At 38.8% G+C, this 18096-nt stretch overlaps 1 protein-coding gene across 2 annotated transcripts in view; it reads right to left on the bottom strand.

Annotated features, from left to right (window-relative positions):
- Nucleotides 1-18096, bottom strand: part of Prkdc (protein kinase, DNA-activated, catalytic subunit) — a 225635-nt gene that overhangs the window by 14897 nt on the left and 192642 nt on the right. For both annotated transcript variants that reach the window (XM_036195022.1, XM_036195023.1), the window contains exons 74-76: nt 17236-17447; nt 12573-12660; nt 12334-12477 (exon numbers count right to left, since the gene is read on the bottom strand). In XM_036195022.1, coding sequence (XP_036050915.1) covers nt 12334-12477; nt 12573-12660; nt 17236-17447 — 444 coding nt within the window. The remainder of the gene's footprint in view (nt 1-12333; nt 12478-12572; nt 12661-17235; nt 17448-18096) is intronic.

The raw sequence follows: 18096 nt of genomic DNA, 5'->3' as shown, positions 1-18096 counted from the left end.
GACGGGTCTGCCAGACAGAAACTTAACAGAGAAATAAGGGAACTAACAGACATTATAACTCAAATAGACTTAATTAGATATCTACAGAATATTCCACCCAAACACAAAAGAATATACCTTCTTTTCAGCACCCCATGGAACCTTCTCCAAATCAACCACATGCTTGGACACAAAGCAAATCTCAACAGATACAAAAAAAATGAAATAACCTCTTGTGTCTTATCAGACAACCATGGCTTAAAGTTAGATTTCAACAACACAAGTTACAGAAAGCCTACAATCTCATGGAAACTGAATAATGCCCAACTGAATCACCAATGGGTCAAGGAAGAAGTAAAGAAAGAAATAAAAGATTTCCTAGAATTCAATGAAAATGAATGTACTACATACACAAACTTATGGGACACCATGAAAGCAGTGCTAAGAGGGAAATTCATAGCACTGAATGCCACATAAAGAAGTTGGAGAAATCTCACACTAGTGACTTGACAGCACAACTGAAAGCTCTAGAACAAGAAGCAGCAAAGTCTCCCAGGAGGAACAGATGCCAGGAAATTATCAAATTGAGGGCTGAAATCAATAAAATAGAAACAAAGCGAACAATACAAAGAATCAGTGAAACAAAGAGTTGGTTCTTTGAGAAAATCAACAAGATAGATAAGCTCTTATCCAAATTAACCAAAAAGCAGAGGGAGAGCATCCAAATTAACAAAATCAGAAATGAAAAGGGAGACATAACAACAGGCAATGAGGAAATCCAGAGAATCATCAGGTCATACTTCAAAAACCTGTACTCCACAAAATTGGAAAACTTGAAAGAAATGGACAATTTTCTGGATAGGTACCCCATACCAAAGTTAAATCAAGACCAGATAAACAATTTAAATAGACCAAAAACCTCCAAGAAATAGAAACAGTTATTAAAAGTCTCCCAACAAAAAAAAAAAAAAAAAAAAAAAAAAAAAAAAAAAAAATTCCAGGACCAGATGGTTTCAGCAAAGAATTCCACCTAATTCCAATACTTTTCAAATTGTTCCACACCATAGAAACAGAAGAAACATTACTAAATTCTTTTTATGAGGCTACAGTTACTCTGATACCCAAACCACACAAAGATGCAACAAAGAAAGAGAATTACTGACCAATCTCCCTCATGAACATTGATACAAAAATACTCAATAAAATACTAGCTAACCGAATCCAGGAACACATCAAAAAATTATCCACCCATGACCAAGTAGGCTTCATCCCAGGGATGCAAGGATGGTTCAACATACAAAAAATTATAAACAAACTGAAAGAAAAAAAAAAAACCACATGATCATCTCATTGGATGCTGAAAAAGCCTTTGACAAAACCCAACACCCCTTCGTGATAAAGGTCTTGGAGAGATCAGGAATACAAGGAACATACCTGAACATAAATAAAGGCAATTTAAAGCAAGCTGACAGCCAACATCAAATTAAATGGAGAGAAACTCAAAGTGATTTGTAGTAGGAATTTTAAAGGTACTTGTTAATAAAACTCAAACCCGAGGCCAGCTATTGGGGTGAATGCTGGAAGATCAGAGAAACAGAACAAGCCATGGCTATCTCACCTTGCTAGTTCCTCAGGTGATTCTGTTTCCTCAGGCTGGAAGCTTCTGAGTCCTCATCCCAATGGTTCTCAGCTGAACTGTGTTGGCTCCAAAGCCTGAACACTACTTCTCCAGCCAAATGCTTAACTAACTACATGCTTTTTTTCTCCCCTAATTCCTGGTCCTCACGCCTTATATACTTTTCTCTTTCTGCCCCCACTCCCTGGAATTAAAGGCTGGGTCTCTGGAATTAAAGGCGTGGGTCACCATGCTTAGCTGTTTGTAAAGTGGCCTTGAACTCAGAGATCCACCTGGCTCTGCCTCCCAAGTGCTGGGATTAATGGTGTGTACCACCACCGCCCAACTTCTGTTATAGCTTACTCTTCCAATTTTCTAGCCACCATTTTTGGCTTTGTTCTAGTGGCTGTCTGTTCTCTGACCCCAGATATGTTTATTTCGGGGGACACACAATACCCACCACAGTGATTCCACTAAAATCAGGAACAAGACAAGGCTGTCCACTCCCCCCATACTTATTCAATATAATACTTGAAGTTCTAGCCAGAGCAATAAGACAACAAAAGGAGATCAAGAGGCTACAAATTGGAAAGGAAGAAGTCAAACTTTCACTATTTGCAGATGATGTGATAGTATACATAAGTAACCCCAAAAATTCTACCAGGGAACTCCTTACAGATGATAAACTCCTTCAGTAAGGTGGCAGGACACATGATTAACTCAAAAAATCAGTAGCCCTCATACATACATACATATATACATACATACATACATACATACATACACACACACACACAAATGAAAAAGGGGCTGAGAAAGAAATCAGAGAAACATCACCCTTTACAATAGCCACAAATAATATAAAATACCTTGGGGTAACTCTAACTAAGCAAGTGAAAGACCTGTATGATAAGAACTTTAAGTCTCTGAAGAAAGAAATCGAAGATGATATCAGAAAATGGAAAGATCTCCCATGCTTATGGATAGGTAGAAGCAAAAATGGCAATCTTACCAAAAGCAATATACAGATTCAATGCAATCTCCATCAAAATCTCAACCCAATTCTTCACAGACTTGGAAAGAACAATACTTAACTCTATATGGAAAAACAAAAAAACCTAGGATAGCTAAAATAATCCTGTATAATAAAGCAACCTCTGGAGGCATCACTGACCTCAAGCTCTACTACAGAGCTATAGTAATAAAAACAGCTTGGTACTGGCATAAAAACTGACATGTGAACCAATGGAATCGAATTGAAGACCTTGACATTAATCCACACACCTATGACCATATGATTTTCGACAAAGAAGCCAAAACTGTACCATGGAAAAAAGAAAGCATCTTCAACAAATGGTGCTGGCATAACTGGATGTCAACATGCAGAAGATTGCAAATAGATCCATATCTGTTGCCATGCACAAAACTCAATTCCAAGTGGATCAAAGACCTCAACATAAATCCAGTTACACTGAACTTGATAGAAGAGAAAGTAGGAAGTAGTCTGGAATGAATTGGCACAGGAGACCACTTCCTAAATATAACACCAGTAGCACAGACACTGAGAGCGACAATTAATAAATGGGACCTCCTGAAACTGAGAAGCTTTTGTAGAGCAAAGGACATGGTCAATAAGACCAAATGACAGCCTACAGAATGGGAAAAGGTCTTCACCAATACCACATCTGACAGAGGGCTGATCGCCAAAATATATAAAGAACTCAAAACCCTAGACATCAAAATACTGAACAATCCAATTAACAGAGAATTTTCAGCAGAAGAATCTCAAATGGCTGAAAGGCATTTAAGGAACTGATCAATATCCTTAATCATCAGGGAAATGCAAATCAAAACAATTCTGAGATACCATCTTACACCTGTCAGAATCGCTAAGATTAAAAACACTGAGGACAGCTTATGTTGGAGAGGATGTGGAGCAAGGGGTACTCTCCTCCACTGCAGGTGGGAATGCAAGCTTGTACAGCCACTTTGGAAATCAGTATGGCAGTTTCTCAGATAATTGGGAATAAGTCTTCCTTAAGACCCAGTTATACCACTCTTGGGCATATACCCAAGGAATGCTCAACACACCACAAGGACACATGCTCAACTATGTTCACATCAGCATTATTCATAATAGTAAGAACCTGGAAACAACTGTGATGCCCCTCAACTGAAGAATGGACAAAGAATATATGGCACATATACACAATGGAGTACTACTCAGCAGTAAAAAACAATGATATCATGAAATTTGCAGGCAAATGGATGGAACTAGAAAATATCATCTTGAGTGAGGTAACCCAGACTCAGAAGGACAAACATAGTATGTACTCACTCATAAGTGGATACTAAATGGGAAGGAAGGGATAGCCAGACTGCAACCCACAACTCCAGAAAGGCTAGCTAACAGGGAATGACCCTAGGAGGGACACATGGATGATCCTGTGAAGGAGAAGTGGATGAGATCTACATGAGTGGACTGGGTGTGTGTGTGGGGGGTGGCAGAGGGTGAGGATTGGGGGATGAGAACATAGGGAAGTGCGAGGGTCAAGCTGGAACAGGGACAGAGTGGGAGGGCAGGGAGAAAGATACTATGATAGATGAGGACATCATGGGAATAGGAAGAGGCAGGGTGTTGGGGAGGCTCTTAGGAATCCACAAGGTTGACCCCACCTTGGTCTGCTGGCAGTGGTCCAGATGGTGCCTGGACCGGTCTACTCTGGTGACCAGCCTAGCAAATAACCTAGCTGTCATCATATCATCGTAGAGCCTTTGTCCAGAGACTGATGGAGGCAGATACAGAGATCCATGGCCAGGCACCAGTCTGAGCTCCTGGAATCCAACTGATGAGAGAGAGGGACATCGAGATCATAATGGGAGGATATGCAGATGACCAGCCACACTAGTGGAAGCCCACGAACTCTGGACTGGTAGCTCTGGAGTCCCCCATGGGACTGGACTAGGCCCTCTGGATACAGAAGATGGTTTTTTTTTTGGCTCAAACTGTTTGGGAGGCACCCAGGCAGGGGGATCAGGAATCTGTCCCTGGTCTATGGGCAGGCTTCTGGAACCTGGTGCCTGTGGTGTGACACCTTACACAACCTTGGTGCAGTGGGAAGGGGCTTGGACCTGCCTAGGCTCAGTGTGCTGGGCTCTGCTGAATCCCCATGGGAGACATCGATTTGGGGATGTGGAGTGGCTTGGGAGAGAAGGCTGGGGGTGGAAGCAGGGAGGAGGGGGGAATCTGCGGATAGTATGTAGAGTGAGTAGAAAATTTCTTAATAAAGAAAAATGAAAAAAAAAAAAAAGAAATTTCTTCTTTGATTTAGAAAAAGATTAAAAGTGCAGAAACAAAGCACTGGTACACAATCAACAACAACAACATTGTTCAATATCCCCAAGGTGCTAGATTTAGACTGGGAACCACACACATAAACACAAAGGGGTTTCTAGCTTAGTAACTGTATATAAAGAAATTCTTATTGAAGACTATGTAGCTGAGCTTGGCAACAGCTGGGAGGGCAGTGATGTGCACTGACATACTTTTAGGACAGAATTATTGGAGCCATCAATGCAATGATTTAAATCCAAAGTATCTATGTATTGAAGAGACAGCATGCAGTTTTTCCAACCAAGGCCATTCTCACTCAGTTGAAAAAACAGGGTCTTTAATAGGGTAGGACAGGCTATAGCAAAGAACTATGGAAATGAAGTCCTTTCACAGGGATGCCCTCAGCCTGGAGTCCAAGGAATCCTACATCTAGTTCTCTCATTGTTGTTCTCATCCTTCTTTCAGTAAACTACATCCTGGCACACAAACAATATCTAGTTCCCTGCTAGGATTATGCTAGATGATGCGAGGTGAGCTCACCTGACACTGTCCAGCACTTTCATATGATAATGGCAGATGCAGGCTCTGGTGACAAATTGGTATGGCCCGCAAAGCTGTGAACCTGGGTTTTTAAAATGTGTGGGCTACTGTTTTAGGAAAACAAAACCCAGATATATCTTTCTTGATCCAACATTCTATAATTTTTTAACACTAACCTAAGTATAATTTATTACCTAGTTAAATGACAATTCTTATTTTGAGTCACTTGAATATTCAAGAATCAATAGCACATACACAACAGGATACTGATCTCAATGTGTGTCAGAAAGCAAGATACAGGAGTTCATGGTGTTCTTAGGATGTCTGTCTATCTTTAAGCTACAGGGAGACTTGTGTGCTCTGACAGCCATACCTTTATCTAATGTACACTAGGTGTAACCATCAAAAACAACCTCTACTTAACCAAAGTTATCCTAATCATCTAATGCAAGATGACTGTTTCACACCTGGGAGTATGTTTAGATGAGAGAAAGAGACAAAAAAAGTAACTCAAAATCCCAGTGTACAAGTTAAAATCAGGAGGCTAAAAGGAAAGGAGCAGGTAAAGGGCAAAGCTGCTTTCTGTTCCTGAAGATGTCCCACAAGAATTGAAAATGCCTGTCCATAAAAGTTGATAGAGAAATGTGCAGAATAACATTAATTCACAAGAGTAATGAATGTTTGCTACTTGGTGAAAGGATCAACAATCCTTTTTTCCAAATAAATACCTTTCTCAAAAGAGTTTTGGGTGTGAAGATCTTCATTCGTTGGCTGGCATAGAGAAGAAGAACCTTGCTAAGATGTCCCTTAGTAGACTGAGCAGAAAAAACCTTGCAGAGATGTCCCTAGGGGGCTGAGCAAGGTGGAGCTGAACAGAAGAACCTTGCTGAGACATCCCTTAGGGGACCGAGTAAGGTGGAGCTGAACAAGAGAACCTTGCTGAGATGTCCTTTACCGGGCTGAGCAAGGTGGAGCAGGAAAAGTAACAACTTTTTGCCTGAGCTGGAGGAGATTGCTACATTTCTGCAGGGGTTTCCCCTTTAGCAGAGTGAAACAAAAGAAGGAACAAGAGTCTTGGGCTAGAGAAGAAGCAGAGTGAGGACTGAGCAAAGCTCAGCTGTAGTGGCTCTCCAGGAGAGGAACAGGATTGCTATATCCTGCAGGGAGATCATCCCCTACCACACCACATACAGCCGGACTCCAGAACAGTCAGAATACTTTTCCCTCCAGAGCTGAGCTGTATCATTGCAGCTGCAGGCCAGACTCTCCCCAGCAGGAGGATACCATTCCCTTCCGAGCTGAGCTGTCCCATTGCAGCTCCAGCCGTCAGAGCTGTCCTAGCAGCTCGAGGTGTCACCTGACTCCCAGTCAGGATACCTTCCCCTCAGAGAAGAAATAATGCCCCCAAAGAGTAGATGGGAATAAATAATGAAACTCAGTACTGAAATCAATGAAATACAAACAAACAAAACAAAGCAAACAACAACCAATAAAAGGAAGAGTTGGTTCTGTGAGGAAATCAAGATTGACAAACCCTTAACCAAATTAACTAGAAAAAATGGACAGAAGATATCCAAAATAATAAAATCATAGATAAAACGGGGAAAATCACAACAGACACTGAGAAAACCCAGAGAACCATAAGGATATACTTTAATAATCTGTAGTTCACCAAACTGCAAAATCTAGAAGAAATGGGTAAATCTCTCGAGATATACCACTATCAGAGTTAAAGCAAGATCAGCTAAGCAATTTAAACAGACCCATAACCCCGGTGAAATAGCAGCAGTAATTAGAAGTCTCCTGACCAAAGCAAGCCCAGGCCAGTAGATTAAGTGTAGAATTCTACCAGACCTTCAAAGAAAAGCTAACACCAAAACGCCTCAAATTATTTCACAAAATAAAACTGAAGGGACATTTCTCTTTCTCTCTTGAGACAGGGTTTCTCTGTGTAGTTTGGGTGCCTGTCTTGCTCAATAGACCAGGCTGGCCTTGAACTCACAGAGATCCACCTGGCTCTGCCTCCTGAGTGCTGGGATTAAAAGTGTGCACCACCACTGCCCAACAAAGGACATTTCTTAATTCTTTTAATGAAGATAATGAATATCACCATGATACAAAATCCACAAGGACCCAACCCCCCCCCCAAAAAAAATACATATAAATGTTCTTATGAGCAGAGCTGCAAAAATTCTCAATAAAATACTTGCAAACCAATTTAGGAACATATTAAAAAGACTATTCAACACAATCAAATTGGTGGTCATCCTCAGAAATTCAAAGATGGCTCAACATATATAAATCACTACACTTCATCTATCACATAAAAACTAAAAGATAAAAACCACGTGATCATCCTGTTAGATTGGAAAAGGCTTGTGACAAAACCCAACACTCTTCGTGATAAAAGTTCTGAGAGACTGGGGATACAAGGGACTAATGTCAGCACAGTTAAAGGAATTTACAGAAAGCCTACAACCAACAGCAATCTAAATGGAAAGAAACTCAAAGCATTTCCACTAATATCAGGAACAAGACACGGTTGTCTTCTCTCTCCATACCTATTCAATATAATACTTGAAATCTTAGCTCAGTGGCTCTCAACCTTCCTAATGCTGGGATTCCTCCCTTTAATACAGTTCTTTATGCTGTGGTGACCACTAACTATAAAATTTATTTTTATTGCTACTTCATTACTACAATTTTGCTACTATTATAAATTGTAATGTTAGCTGATGGTCTTAAATGACATCTGTGAAAGAGTCATTTGATCCTCAAAGGGTCATGACCCACAGGTTGAGAACCACTGTCTAGGCTAGAATGATAAGACAAGTGAAAGAGACTGAGGAATGCAAATAGAAAAGAAGCCAAAATGTCTTTATTTACAGATGATAGGATTTTACATATTAAAAAATGGTAAAAACTCCACCAGGAAACTTATACAGCTGATAAGAACTTTCAGTAAAGTATCAGGATAGAGAATTAACACTCAAAAATCAGTAGCTTTCCTATATACAAATGACAAATGGACTGAGAAAGGAATCAGGGAAACAGGACCTTTCACAATAGCCCACCCCCACCCCCCGCCCCTGTGTATATGTGGGGTTAACTTCAAGCAAGCAAGCAAGTGAAAGCCTTGTATGATAAAACGTTTAAGATACTGAAGAAAGAAATTGAAGAAGAAACCAGAAGATGGAATGACGTCCAATTCTCATGGATCAGTAGGAATAATATAGTGAAAGTGATCATCCTACTAAAAGCAATTTATAAATTCAACCAAGAAAATTCCAACACAATTCTTCACAGAAATTGAAAAAATAATCCTGAATAAGGAAGGAACTGCTAGAGGTATATACACATCCCAATTGTACTACAGAACTATAATAAAAACAGCATGGTATTGGCATCAAAATAGTGATCAATTAAACTGAAGACCCACATATAAGTTCACATACCTATGGACATCAGAATTTTGACAAAGAAGACAAAAATACATACTGGAGAAAAGGCAGCATCTTCTAAAAAAGGTACAGGCCAAACTGGTTTGGATATATATATGTAAAATTTTCTTCTACAGAAGAATGAAAATAGATTCCTATCTATCATTTTGCACAAAACTCAACACCAAGTATATCAAAGACCTCAACATAAGACCAGATACCCTGAATCTGATAGGAATGAAAGCAGAGAATAGTATTTAACTCATTGGCACAGGAAAAGATTTTCTGAACAAGATACCAATAGCACAGGCACAGAGACCAACACAATTAATAAATGGAACCTCATGAAGCTGCTTCTGTACAGCAAAGGACACCATTATGAGAGCAAAACAGAAGGCTACAGACTGGAAATTTTTTTTTTAAGAATTATATATATCTGACAGAGAAATAACTGGTTTTAAAAATGGGGCACAGAAATAAGCAGAGAGTTCTCAAAAGATAAACACAAATGGCTGAAAACACTTAAAGGAATGTTCAACATTCTTAACCATTTGAGAAATACAAATTAAAACTACTTTAATATTTCATCTTATGAGGATGTGGTGAAAAGGGAACACTTATTTATTGCTGGTGGATGAGTGGACTTGGCAAAGCCATTTCCAAAATCAGTGTGGTGGTTCCTCTGTAAACTGAAAATAGATCTACCTCAAGATCCAATTTTAGCATTCTTGGGCATATACCCCAAGGACTCTATATTCTACTATAGAGACACTTGCTCATCCATGTTCATTGTTACTCTATTCATAATACCTAGAAGTTGCAAACAGCCTAGATATCCATCAACTCATGAATGGATAATGAAAATGTGGTACATTTATACACAATGAAATATTATTATTCAATTGTTAAGAAACATGAAATTATAAGATTTAAATAGATGGAGCTAGAAAAGAAATCATCCTGAGTGAGATAATCCAACTCCACAAGACAAATATTGTATGTTTTCTCTTATATGTAGATGTTAGCTTTTAAACCTTTGATAGGTGTGCCACTATCCATATAACTACAAAGGTTAGGTACCTATCTAGTAAGTAGGGACTTTGGGAATAGGACTGGATCTCCTAAGGAGGGGAAATAGAATATATTGTTATAATGGGACAAAGGGTAAACTAGAAGAGAAGACTAAATAGGAGAATAGGAGAGAAGGGTAAAGGAGGGAATATGGGAAGAGCCAACTAACACTAAAGGCCATTTGAAAAAATAGGAAAATCTACTACTGTAGAAGTTTCCCAAAATATATATTTATGTGAAAGGAATCTAAACGTAGTCAACAAATAATAGGAGAGACAATGCCAATTAGCTATCTTATGCCACCAAGTAAAACCTCCAGTGTCAGGAAAAAGGTGACATCTTGTTAAGTCATTGGCTAAAATGGCTGCATGGAAACCCCCAAACATCATAGGGAAGCTTTTACTTTGCACAAACTGATGATGAAGCTCTGCTGCTGAAGACAACACTCACTTAGGTTATCTCACATGGAAAAATCATTTGGTGCCTAACTAAAAGCTAATTAGTGTACTGGAAGGTACTTTCACACTAACAGAGGAGAAAGGCAATCATTAATATCACCCACACTGTGACCTACAACAGTGACCTGATTGCAAGATATACTGTGCAATAGCTGTAAAAATGCTATGGGAGTAACCAATTGCTTTTTGATTGAAGGACCAATCCATGAGATGCAACCCATATATGACACTTGAAGCATGAATCTTAAAAGTTCTTATTAATAAAAATAAACCTGAGGCCAATTATTGGAGTGAATGCTGGAAGATCAGAGAAGTAGAACAAACCACAGCTATCTTACCTTGTCAGTTCCTCAGCTGATCCTGTTTCCTCATCCAATGGATCTCAGCTGAACTGAGCTCAAAAGCCTAAAAGCTTAACTAGCTCTAGTTCCTGGTCCTCACACCTTAAATACCTTTCTGCTTTTTGCCATCACTTCCTGGGATTAAAGGTGTGTGTAACCATGACTGGCTGTTTCCAATGTGGCCTTGAACTCACAGAGATCCAGGGGGATTTCTGCCTCTGGAATGCTAGGATTAAAAGCATGAGTGCCACCATTTTCTAGCCTCTATATCTAGTGGCTGTTCTGTTCTCTGACCCCAGATAAGTTTATTAGGGTGCACAATATTTTGGGGGACACAATACCTCCACAGACACTGTCAAAATGACCAAAAATCTGAGACCATATAGTTCATGGGCTAGGGCAAAATCCAGTATTATTCTACTAAGGAACAGAGCAATAAAATGAGTCCCAATATACAAAGATCAGTGCCTCATTCCACCTACATCAGAGAAGTTTTTTTTTTTTTTTTTTTTAGTTGATAGGAATTATCAGAGACCTTCAACTGGACAATGTGCAGAGTGGGAGAGAATTTGGAGTACCCCGTTCTAAATGCCTTCAACAAACTCCTCTCCCAAAGGCTCATGATGGAAGAAGAAGTGGAAAGATTTTAAGAGCCAGAAGTGATGGATAACTCCAAGGAAACAGTGTCTTTCTGACACATGACTGATATACATATGAACTCACAGAGAATGTATAGATTTGCACAGGTTCAAGCCAGAATTCTATCACTTAGAAGGAGAAGTGGAGGTAGGGTCCCAGCCCTAGCCAAGAAGCTATCTGCAATTGATACCTGTTTGCAAAGGAAAAATTAGTTTCCTCCAATGGAGTCTCACTGGTTATATAATCACACTTTAGGGTAGGCCGCATGCCCAACAGTGGATGGTAAACACAAAAATGAACTCAATGGCGTATTTTAGACTTTTTGTTTTAGGTATTTTTGGTTTATTTTTTTTTCTCATTTGATTTTTGTTCTTATGTTTTTTTGTTTTTGTTTTTTTTAAAGAGAGAAAAAGAACATAAAGTTCAATGTGTAGGCAGGTAGGGAAGATAAAAGAGTGCCCCTCACTTCAGAACCCTTTTCAACTCTAGAATAACTAGAACAGATCTCCCTCTGTCACACTTGTCTGAAATATAGCATTTATAAGCAGTGTTGGTCACATGATCCCTCTGGCCCTGGGCACGGGGTCTACACTGTGTTTCTAAGCACCCAAACTACTGCTCTAAACTGGACATGCTTCAGAATACTTATCATCTTATGTAAGACAGAAATACTTTCTTGATCCAATACCTAAATCATCCTGAGAATTACAAATACTGAACTACATGCAATCTTCAGATATCAGAATCTGAGCATGAACCCCAAAGTACTGACCCATTTGTCACCACTGAATGGAAACCTACTCAATTACTGTATCTTGTAGAAGACATCAGATCTAAAGCAAGCTCAAACAAGAATCAGGACCCAATCAAATGTGAATGCTGCTGCTACCATCAAGGCCATTCTATCTATTCATACCTGTATGAACCTCCTTCTGAATGGCCCCAGGCCTGGAGCCTGAAGGTCACCCAAGGCAGTGTGCATCCTTTTATACAGTTTTTCAATATTATTTTTATTCACAGGATTCTTTCCTAGTTCATTGTTTATATCTTTAACCCAGTCCTGTGCCAAAAGAGAGAAAAAAGAATCAAGAAAGAAGCTAGACTATACACAATGCTATCCGCATTAATTTTTATTGTTAAAGGTTGTTTTCTTACCTTAAAGAGCAGATCTGGATTGGAGAGCTGATCTAGGGCATTAATAAAATCTTGAATCTCTCCTCCTTGATCAAGTTTACTTTTTATCCTATAAAAAATTACCAGGTTTAAGCTAAGCATGGTGGCACACATCTTTAATCCTAGAACTCAGAGGTAGAGGCAGATGGATCTCTGTGAATTCAAGGCATCCTGGTCTACACAGGGAGTTTCAGGACAGTGAGGGATACATACATAGACCCTATCTCAAAGCACAGCCACTACCAATACCACCAGGTTTAGGTAATTAAACATTTTTTAATAACCAGGGACTATTTTTATATATTTAAAATATAGATTTAGAACATGTACTTTTTTGATATGTTTACATATAATTATACGCACAAACTCATGTCCTACACCCACACACACCCACACACACACAGCAACTACCGTTCCAGGGAAGTAGTGATTTGAGAATTATATGCAACATTAGATTAACATCTGTTCTTTAAAGCAGTGGTTCTCAACCTGTGGGTTGAGACCCTCTTGGAGGTTGAATGACCCTATCACAGGGGTTGCATATCTTATATATCAAAAATATTGTGATTCATAACAGTAGCCAAATTTCAAGTTATGAAGTAGCAATGGAAATAATTTTATGGTTTGGGGTCAGCACAACATGAGGAACTGTATTAAAGGGTTGCAGCATTAGGAAGGTTAAAAAGGTTAAGAATAAATCCATAGTAGATGTGGATACTGATGAATGTCATTTGCTTTAAACATCTTGAAGTATGACAGGTACTCTCTTACAAATATTTTTCATGTGGTCACTTTTCAAAATAGGCTTGCTGTTCTAGATTCTGCTCAGAGATGGTGGAGCTGGTGGTGCAAGTGGTATGTACAGAGTGTGACAACTGATCTGCTTTGCATCTTCCCTGGCAACAAGGCAATTCAGCTCATGTCAGAAACAGTTGTTTCATGTAAAGATTTTTAATTATCTTATTGATTGTATTCATACATAGTGATGAATTTCATAAAGATAATTTACTCAAGTATAGTATGGACTTTGACCATCTCTGCTTCCTATATCCTCCACTTTTCCTCCCTCCTATGAGTATTTTTCCTTCTACTTTCATGTCAGATGGATATACATATGAAAGTGAGGCTATTTGTTTGGGTCTATTTTGTTTTGTTTTTGGAGACAGGGTTTCTCTGTGTAGCTTTGGAGCCTGTCCTAGAACTTAATCTGTAGCCCAAGTTGGCCTTGAACTCACAGAGATCCACCTGCCTCTGCCTCCTGAGTGCTGGGATTAAAGGTGTGCACCACCACCACCTGGTTTGAGTCTGGCTTATTTCTCTAGATATATGATGATGCCTCATTCTATTCATTTTCATGCAAACAATACAATTTTGTTTTTCTTTATGGTTGAATAAAACTCTATGACATACCACACATTGTTTATTCATTCACATTCATAGACACTTAGGCTGAGTCCATCAACTAACTGTTGTTGACAGTGCCACAGTACATAAAGATATGCAGGTCTTTGCAGTTCTGTGGCTTCTTAACAGTATATTCACAGAAACAGTTTAGATGGATAATATAGGTCTATTTTTTTGGTTTGTTGTTACTGTCTGGAGACAGGGTTTCATTATGTAGCCCTGGCAAAAAGAACAATGTTGGAGGTATCCCCACAGAGCCATAGTAACAAAAACTGCACGATACTTACACAAAAACAAACAGGTAGAAAAATGGAATAGAGGACCTGTATATAAATCCACTTGGTACATGTAGTGACCAAATCTTTGACAAAGGTTTCAAAAACATACACCAGGAAAACAAAAAATAGAGCTTGTGAGCGACATAGTGAAACCCTATGTCAGGACAACAGCAAAACACAAAGAAATAGAACTACTATATGATCTAGTTATTTATGTTTGTGAATATACTTGTAACAATCCATATATTTACAGAGGTACTTGCATATGTTTGCTTATTACAGCTTACTTCATGAGCACATTTACTGGTTAGATTGTGTGGGTTTTTTGGTATTTGGTTTTCTGAGTAGTCTATTTGAGACATTACTTTTCTGTTTCATTGCTTTCTTTTGTATTTTTCTTTTTGTTTCTTCGTTGGGGGATATTTGATCATACTGTGAACCCCAGGTTTGTATTTACATTAATTAAATAAAATTAACTTTGGGTCAGGAGGTTGAGTTATCAACTAGTTGACAGAAAGTAATCATAGAGCATCAGAGGGCATCTGGAAGAGATAGAGATGTACCGGAAGTAGTAGGGAGGGATTTGGAGTGGTGTGGCTGTTTTTGTTTAGGTGGAGTGGAAGGGCATGTCTTTTGGGAGACACCAGCAAGGAAATAAGGTTAGCTAGTTGCTGCTCAACCTCTCTGACCTAGCAGATTTTTACCCCAGCCTTTCAATGTTGAGTCTTATTTATAAACACAATGATATAGATTTAGTTAAAGCTACCTTTAGTGGCAGCACCAGAACCAGTGCCTGTGGAAACAGAATTCCCACCATGCTGTGTCCTGCGCAGTTGGGCTGCTGCCAGAGAAGGAAGCCAGTGACCGCAAAGCACAGTTACTGGCTGAAATAACAGCAGATTAAGGTGTAGCCACTGTGCCAAAGTTAAAAACAGTATTTCTATTTCATTAATTTGTGCTCTGACTGCTATTATTTATTATCATTTATTGATTTGGGGCTTGGCTTGTTTTTAGTTTTCTAAGATCTTAAGATGTATCATTAAGTTGTTTGAGATCTTTATAATTTCATAAAGTAGGCACTTACAACTATATACTTCCTTCTTAGAATCTTTTATTTTCCATAGGCTCTGGTGTGTTTGCACTTTAATTTTAGGAATATAAAAACTTTTCTCCTGATATCTTCAATAACCCACTCATTATTCAATAGTGCATTGTTTAGTCTCTATTAGTTTTTATATTGTTTACAACTACAAACTACTAAACTAAAACTATAGCTTCTCATTAATTTATAGTTTGATTTCATTGTCACCAGTTAGATTATTTTAATTTATTCAATATTTATTAAGACTCAGTGTCCTAAAATATGGTCTATTTTGGAAAAAGTCCCATAGGTTGTTGAGAAGAATGTATATTCTATAGTTATTGAGTAGAATATTCTGTTTATTCATGTTATTTAATTCTGATGTTTCTGTACTGGGGGGAGTTGGAAAACCTACTTAAGGGTGAGATTCAGGTACTGAATCACACACTTATTCTGAGGTCAATGAATGGCTTTAATATTAGTAGTGTTTGGTGTTTGGAATTGGGTTTACTGATGCTTGATGCACAAAACACCTCTTGATGGAGGATGTGCCCAGATAACAGTGCATTTACAAAGTATTCTTGTAAAAGTCACACCAAAGGTTATTATGTCATTGCTCTCAACCTATAAACAACCAAAACAGTGAAAAAGATGATACTTCAGGCTAACTGTTGTGCCCTAAATTCAGAAGAGGGATGTCTCTTTGTATGTATGCATGTGTATGTATACACACACACACACACACACACACACACACACACACACACACATGATATATACATGAATATTTGAGTGTGTGTACTTGTGTGTGCACAGAGAGAGGCCAAAGCAGAAGTGGGTGTCTCACTTTCTGCCTTATTTCCTTGAGACAGAGTCTCTCAATAAACTCAAAGCTCACTGTTTTGCTTAGGCTGCCTGGTCAGCAAGCTCTCAGAATCTGCCTGACTCTGCCCCCACCGAATTATTTTACAGGTACATATAGCCATGGGTGCTGGGGAATGGAACTTAGGTTCTTATGCTTGCAGAATGCACTCTCACCCACTAAGCTATCTCCCTAGTTTCTATGGACTTACATTATTACCTTTTCATCTATTATTTGTGGTATGTTGTTTATATACAGCTCAGGTGGCCCTCTAACTTCAGAGTCTCCTATCACAGCTTCAGAGCATTTGTGAATACAAGCATGCATCACCATGACAACACTCCAATATATCTTAAAGGGCAGCATCAGAGCAGGGGATTCTACTGCTGTGATAAACACCAAAAACAGAAGGGGATGGGAGGAGGGTTTATCTCAGCTTACAGCTCTCAGGGAACAGTTCGTTACTGGGGAAGTCAGGGCTTGATCTCAAGGCGGGAATCTGGAGTCAGGAACTGAAGCAGAGGCCATGGAGGGATGCTGCTTACTGGCTTGTTCTTTACAGGTTGTTTCGTATACACCCAGGACTAACTGCCCAGCAGTGACACCATCCACTTAAACTGGGCCCTACCTTATCAATCATTAATCAAGAAAATGCCCCTCAAGGCCAATCAGATTGGATCATTTTCTCAATTGAGGCTCTCACTTCTCAAATGACCCTAGCTTGTGTCATTTATAAAAGCAAACTAACTAGGACAAGAACTGATTGTAAAAAGCATCTCATCTAGTCTGTATTATGCAAAAGATTATTTACTATGGTCATATAGGCAAGCACCAAAACAAACAATATTTTCAAAAGGAGAGAAATTCGCTAATAAGTATATGGAGAAAAGATAAACTCAAGAGATGTCTAAGAATTTCTATGCTTCATGAACAGATCAAATGTATTTGCATATTTTTGTTTTTACCACACAAAATTTTTATAACCTATAGTATCTTATTAACCCAATACCAAAACATTACCTTTCAACAAATGCTTTATTCTTATGACCAGAAGAAGTATGTGTAAAGGAGTAGCTTTCACTGCTTATTATAAAAGGGTAGATAATGGCCTGTGGGTAGTTATCAGCAATCTCTTTCACAGTGTGTTGTACTGCAATGGCTTCCTCTTTGTCCAGTAAGGCCACCATGTGGCTGATCCAGCCAATGAACTGCCAGCAAGGAATGGATGAAATCTAAAATTCAGAAAACTATAGTTTGAAAATGAATGAAACACTATTTATTATAAAGGCTATAAAAGTAAAACATGTTTAATATAAAATGTCTTATATGTTGTCTCTTTCTTAGCTCTCTTTTGCTAAGGAACTACTGGATTCTTCTAAGCATTTTCTGTACAAGAATATAGATATTCTTTGCTCAAGAATGGGGTCATACTTGCTGTGGAGGTTTGAATGAGAACGGTCCCCACAACTCATATATTTAAATGTTTGGTCTCCAATTGGTAGAACTGTTGGGGAAGATTTAGGAAGTTATGGTCTTGTTAGAGGAGGTGTGTTGAGGGTGGGCTTTGAGATTTCAAAAGACTCCTACCATTCAGTGTGCCTCCTGTCTGTATTGTGGTTGTGTCTTAAGATGTGAGCTCTCACTTACTGCTCCAGTACCAGGCCATGTCTGCCTGCTTGAAGTCATGCTCCTAACTGTCATGGTCATGGACTTGAATCCTCTGATACCGAAACCCCTCCAAAACCACTGTCTTCTATAAGTTGCCTTGTACATGATGTCTCATCACAGGAATATAAAATAAAATTAACAAAGACCAATGTACCTCATTTTTGTAACAGCTATATATTCCATTTTACTTACTGCGTTATCTTGAATAGTTAG

This window comes from Onychomys torridus, chromosome 8, assembly GCF_903995425.1.
Source record: "Onychomys torridus chromosome 8, mOncTor1.1, whole genome shotgun sequence".
In the NCBI taxonomy this organism is placed as follows: domain Eukaryota; kingdom Metazoa; phylum Chordata; class Mammalia; order Rodentia; family Cricetidae; genus Onychomys; species Onychomys torridus.
This window is presented reverse-complemented; position numbering and strand designations above follow the sequence as displayed.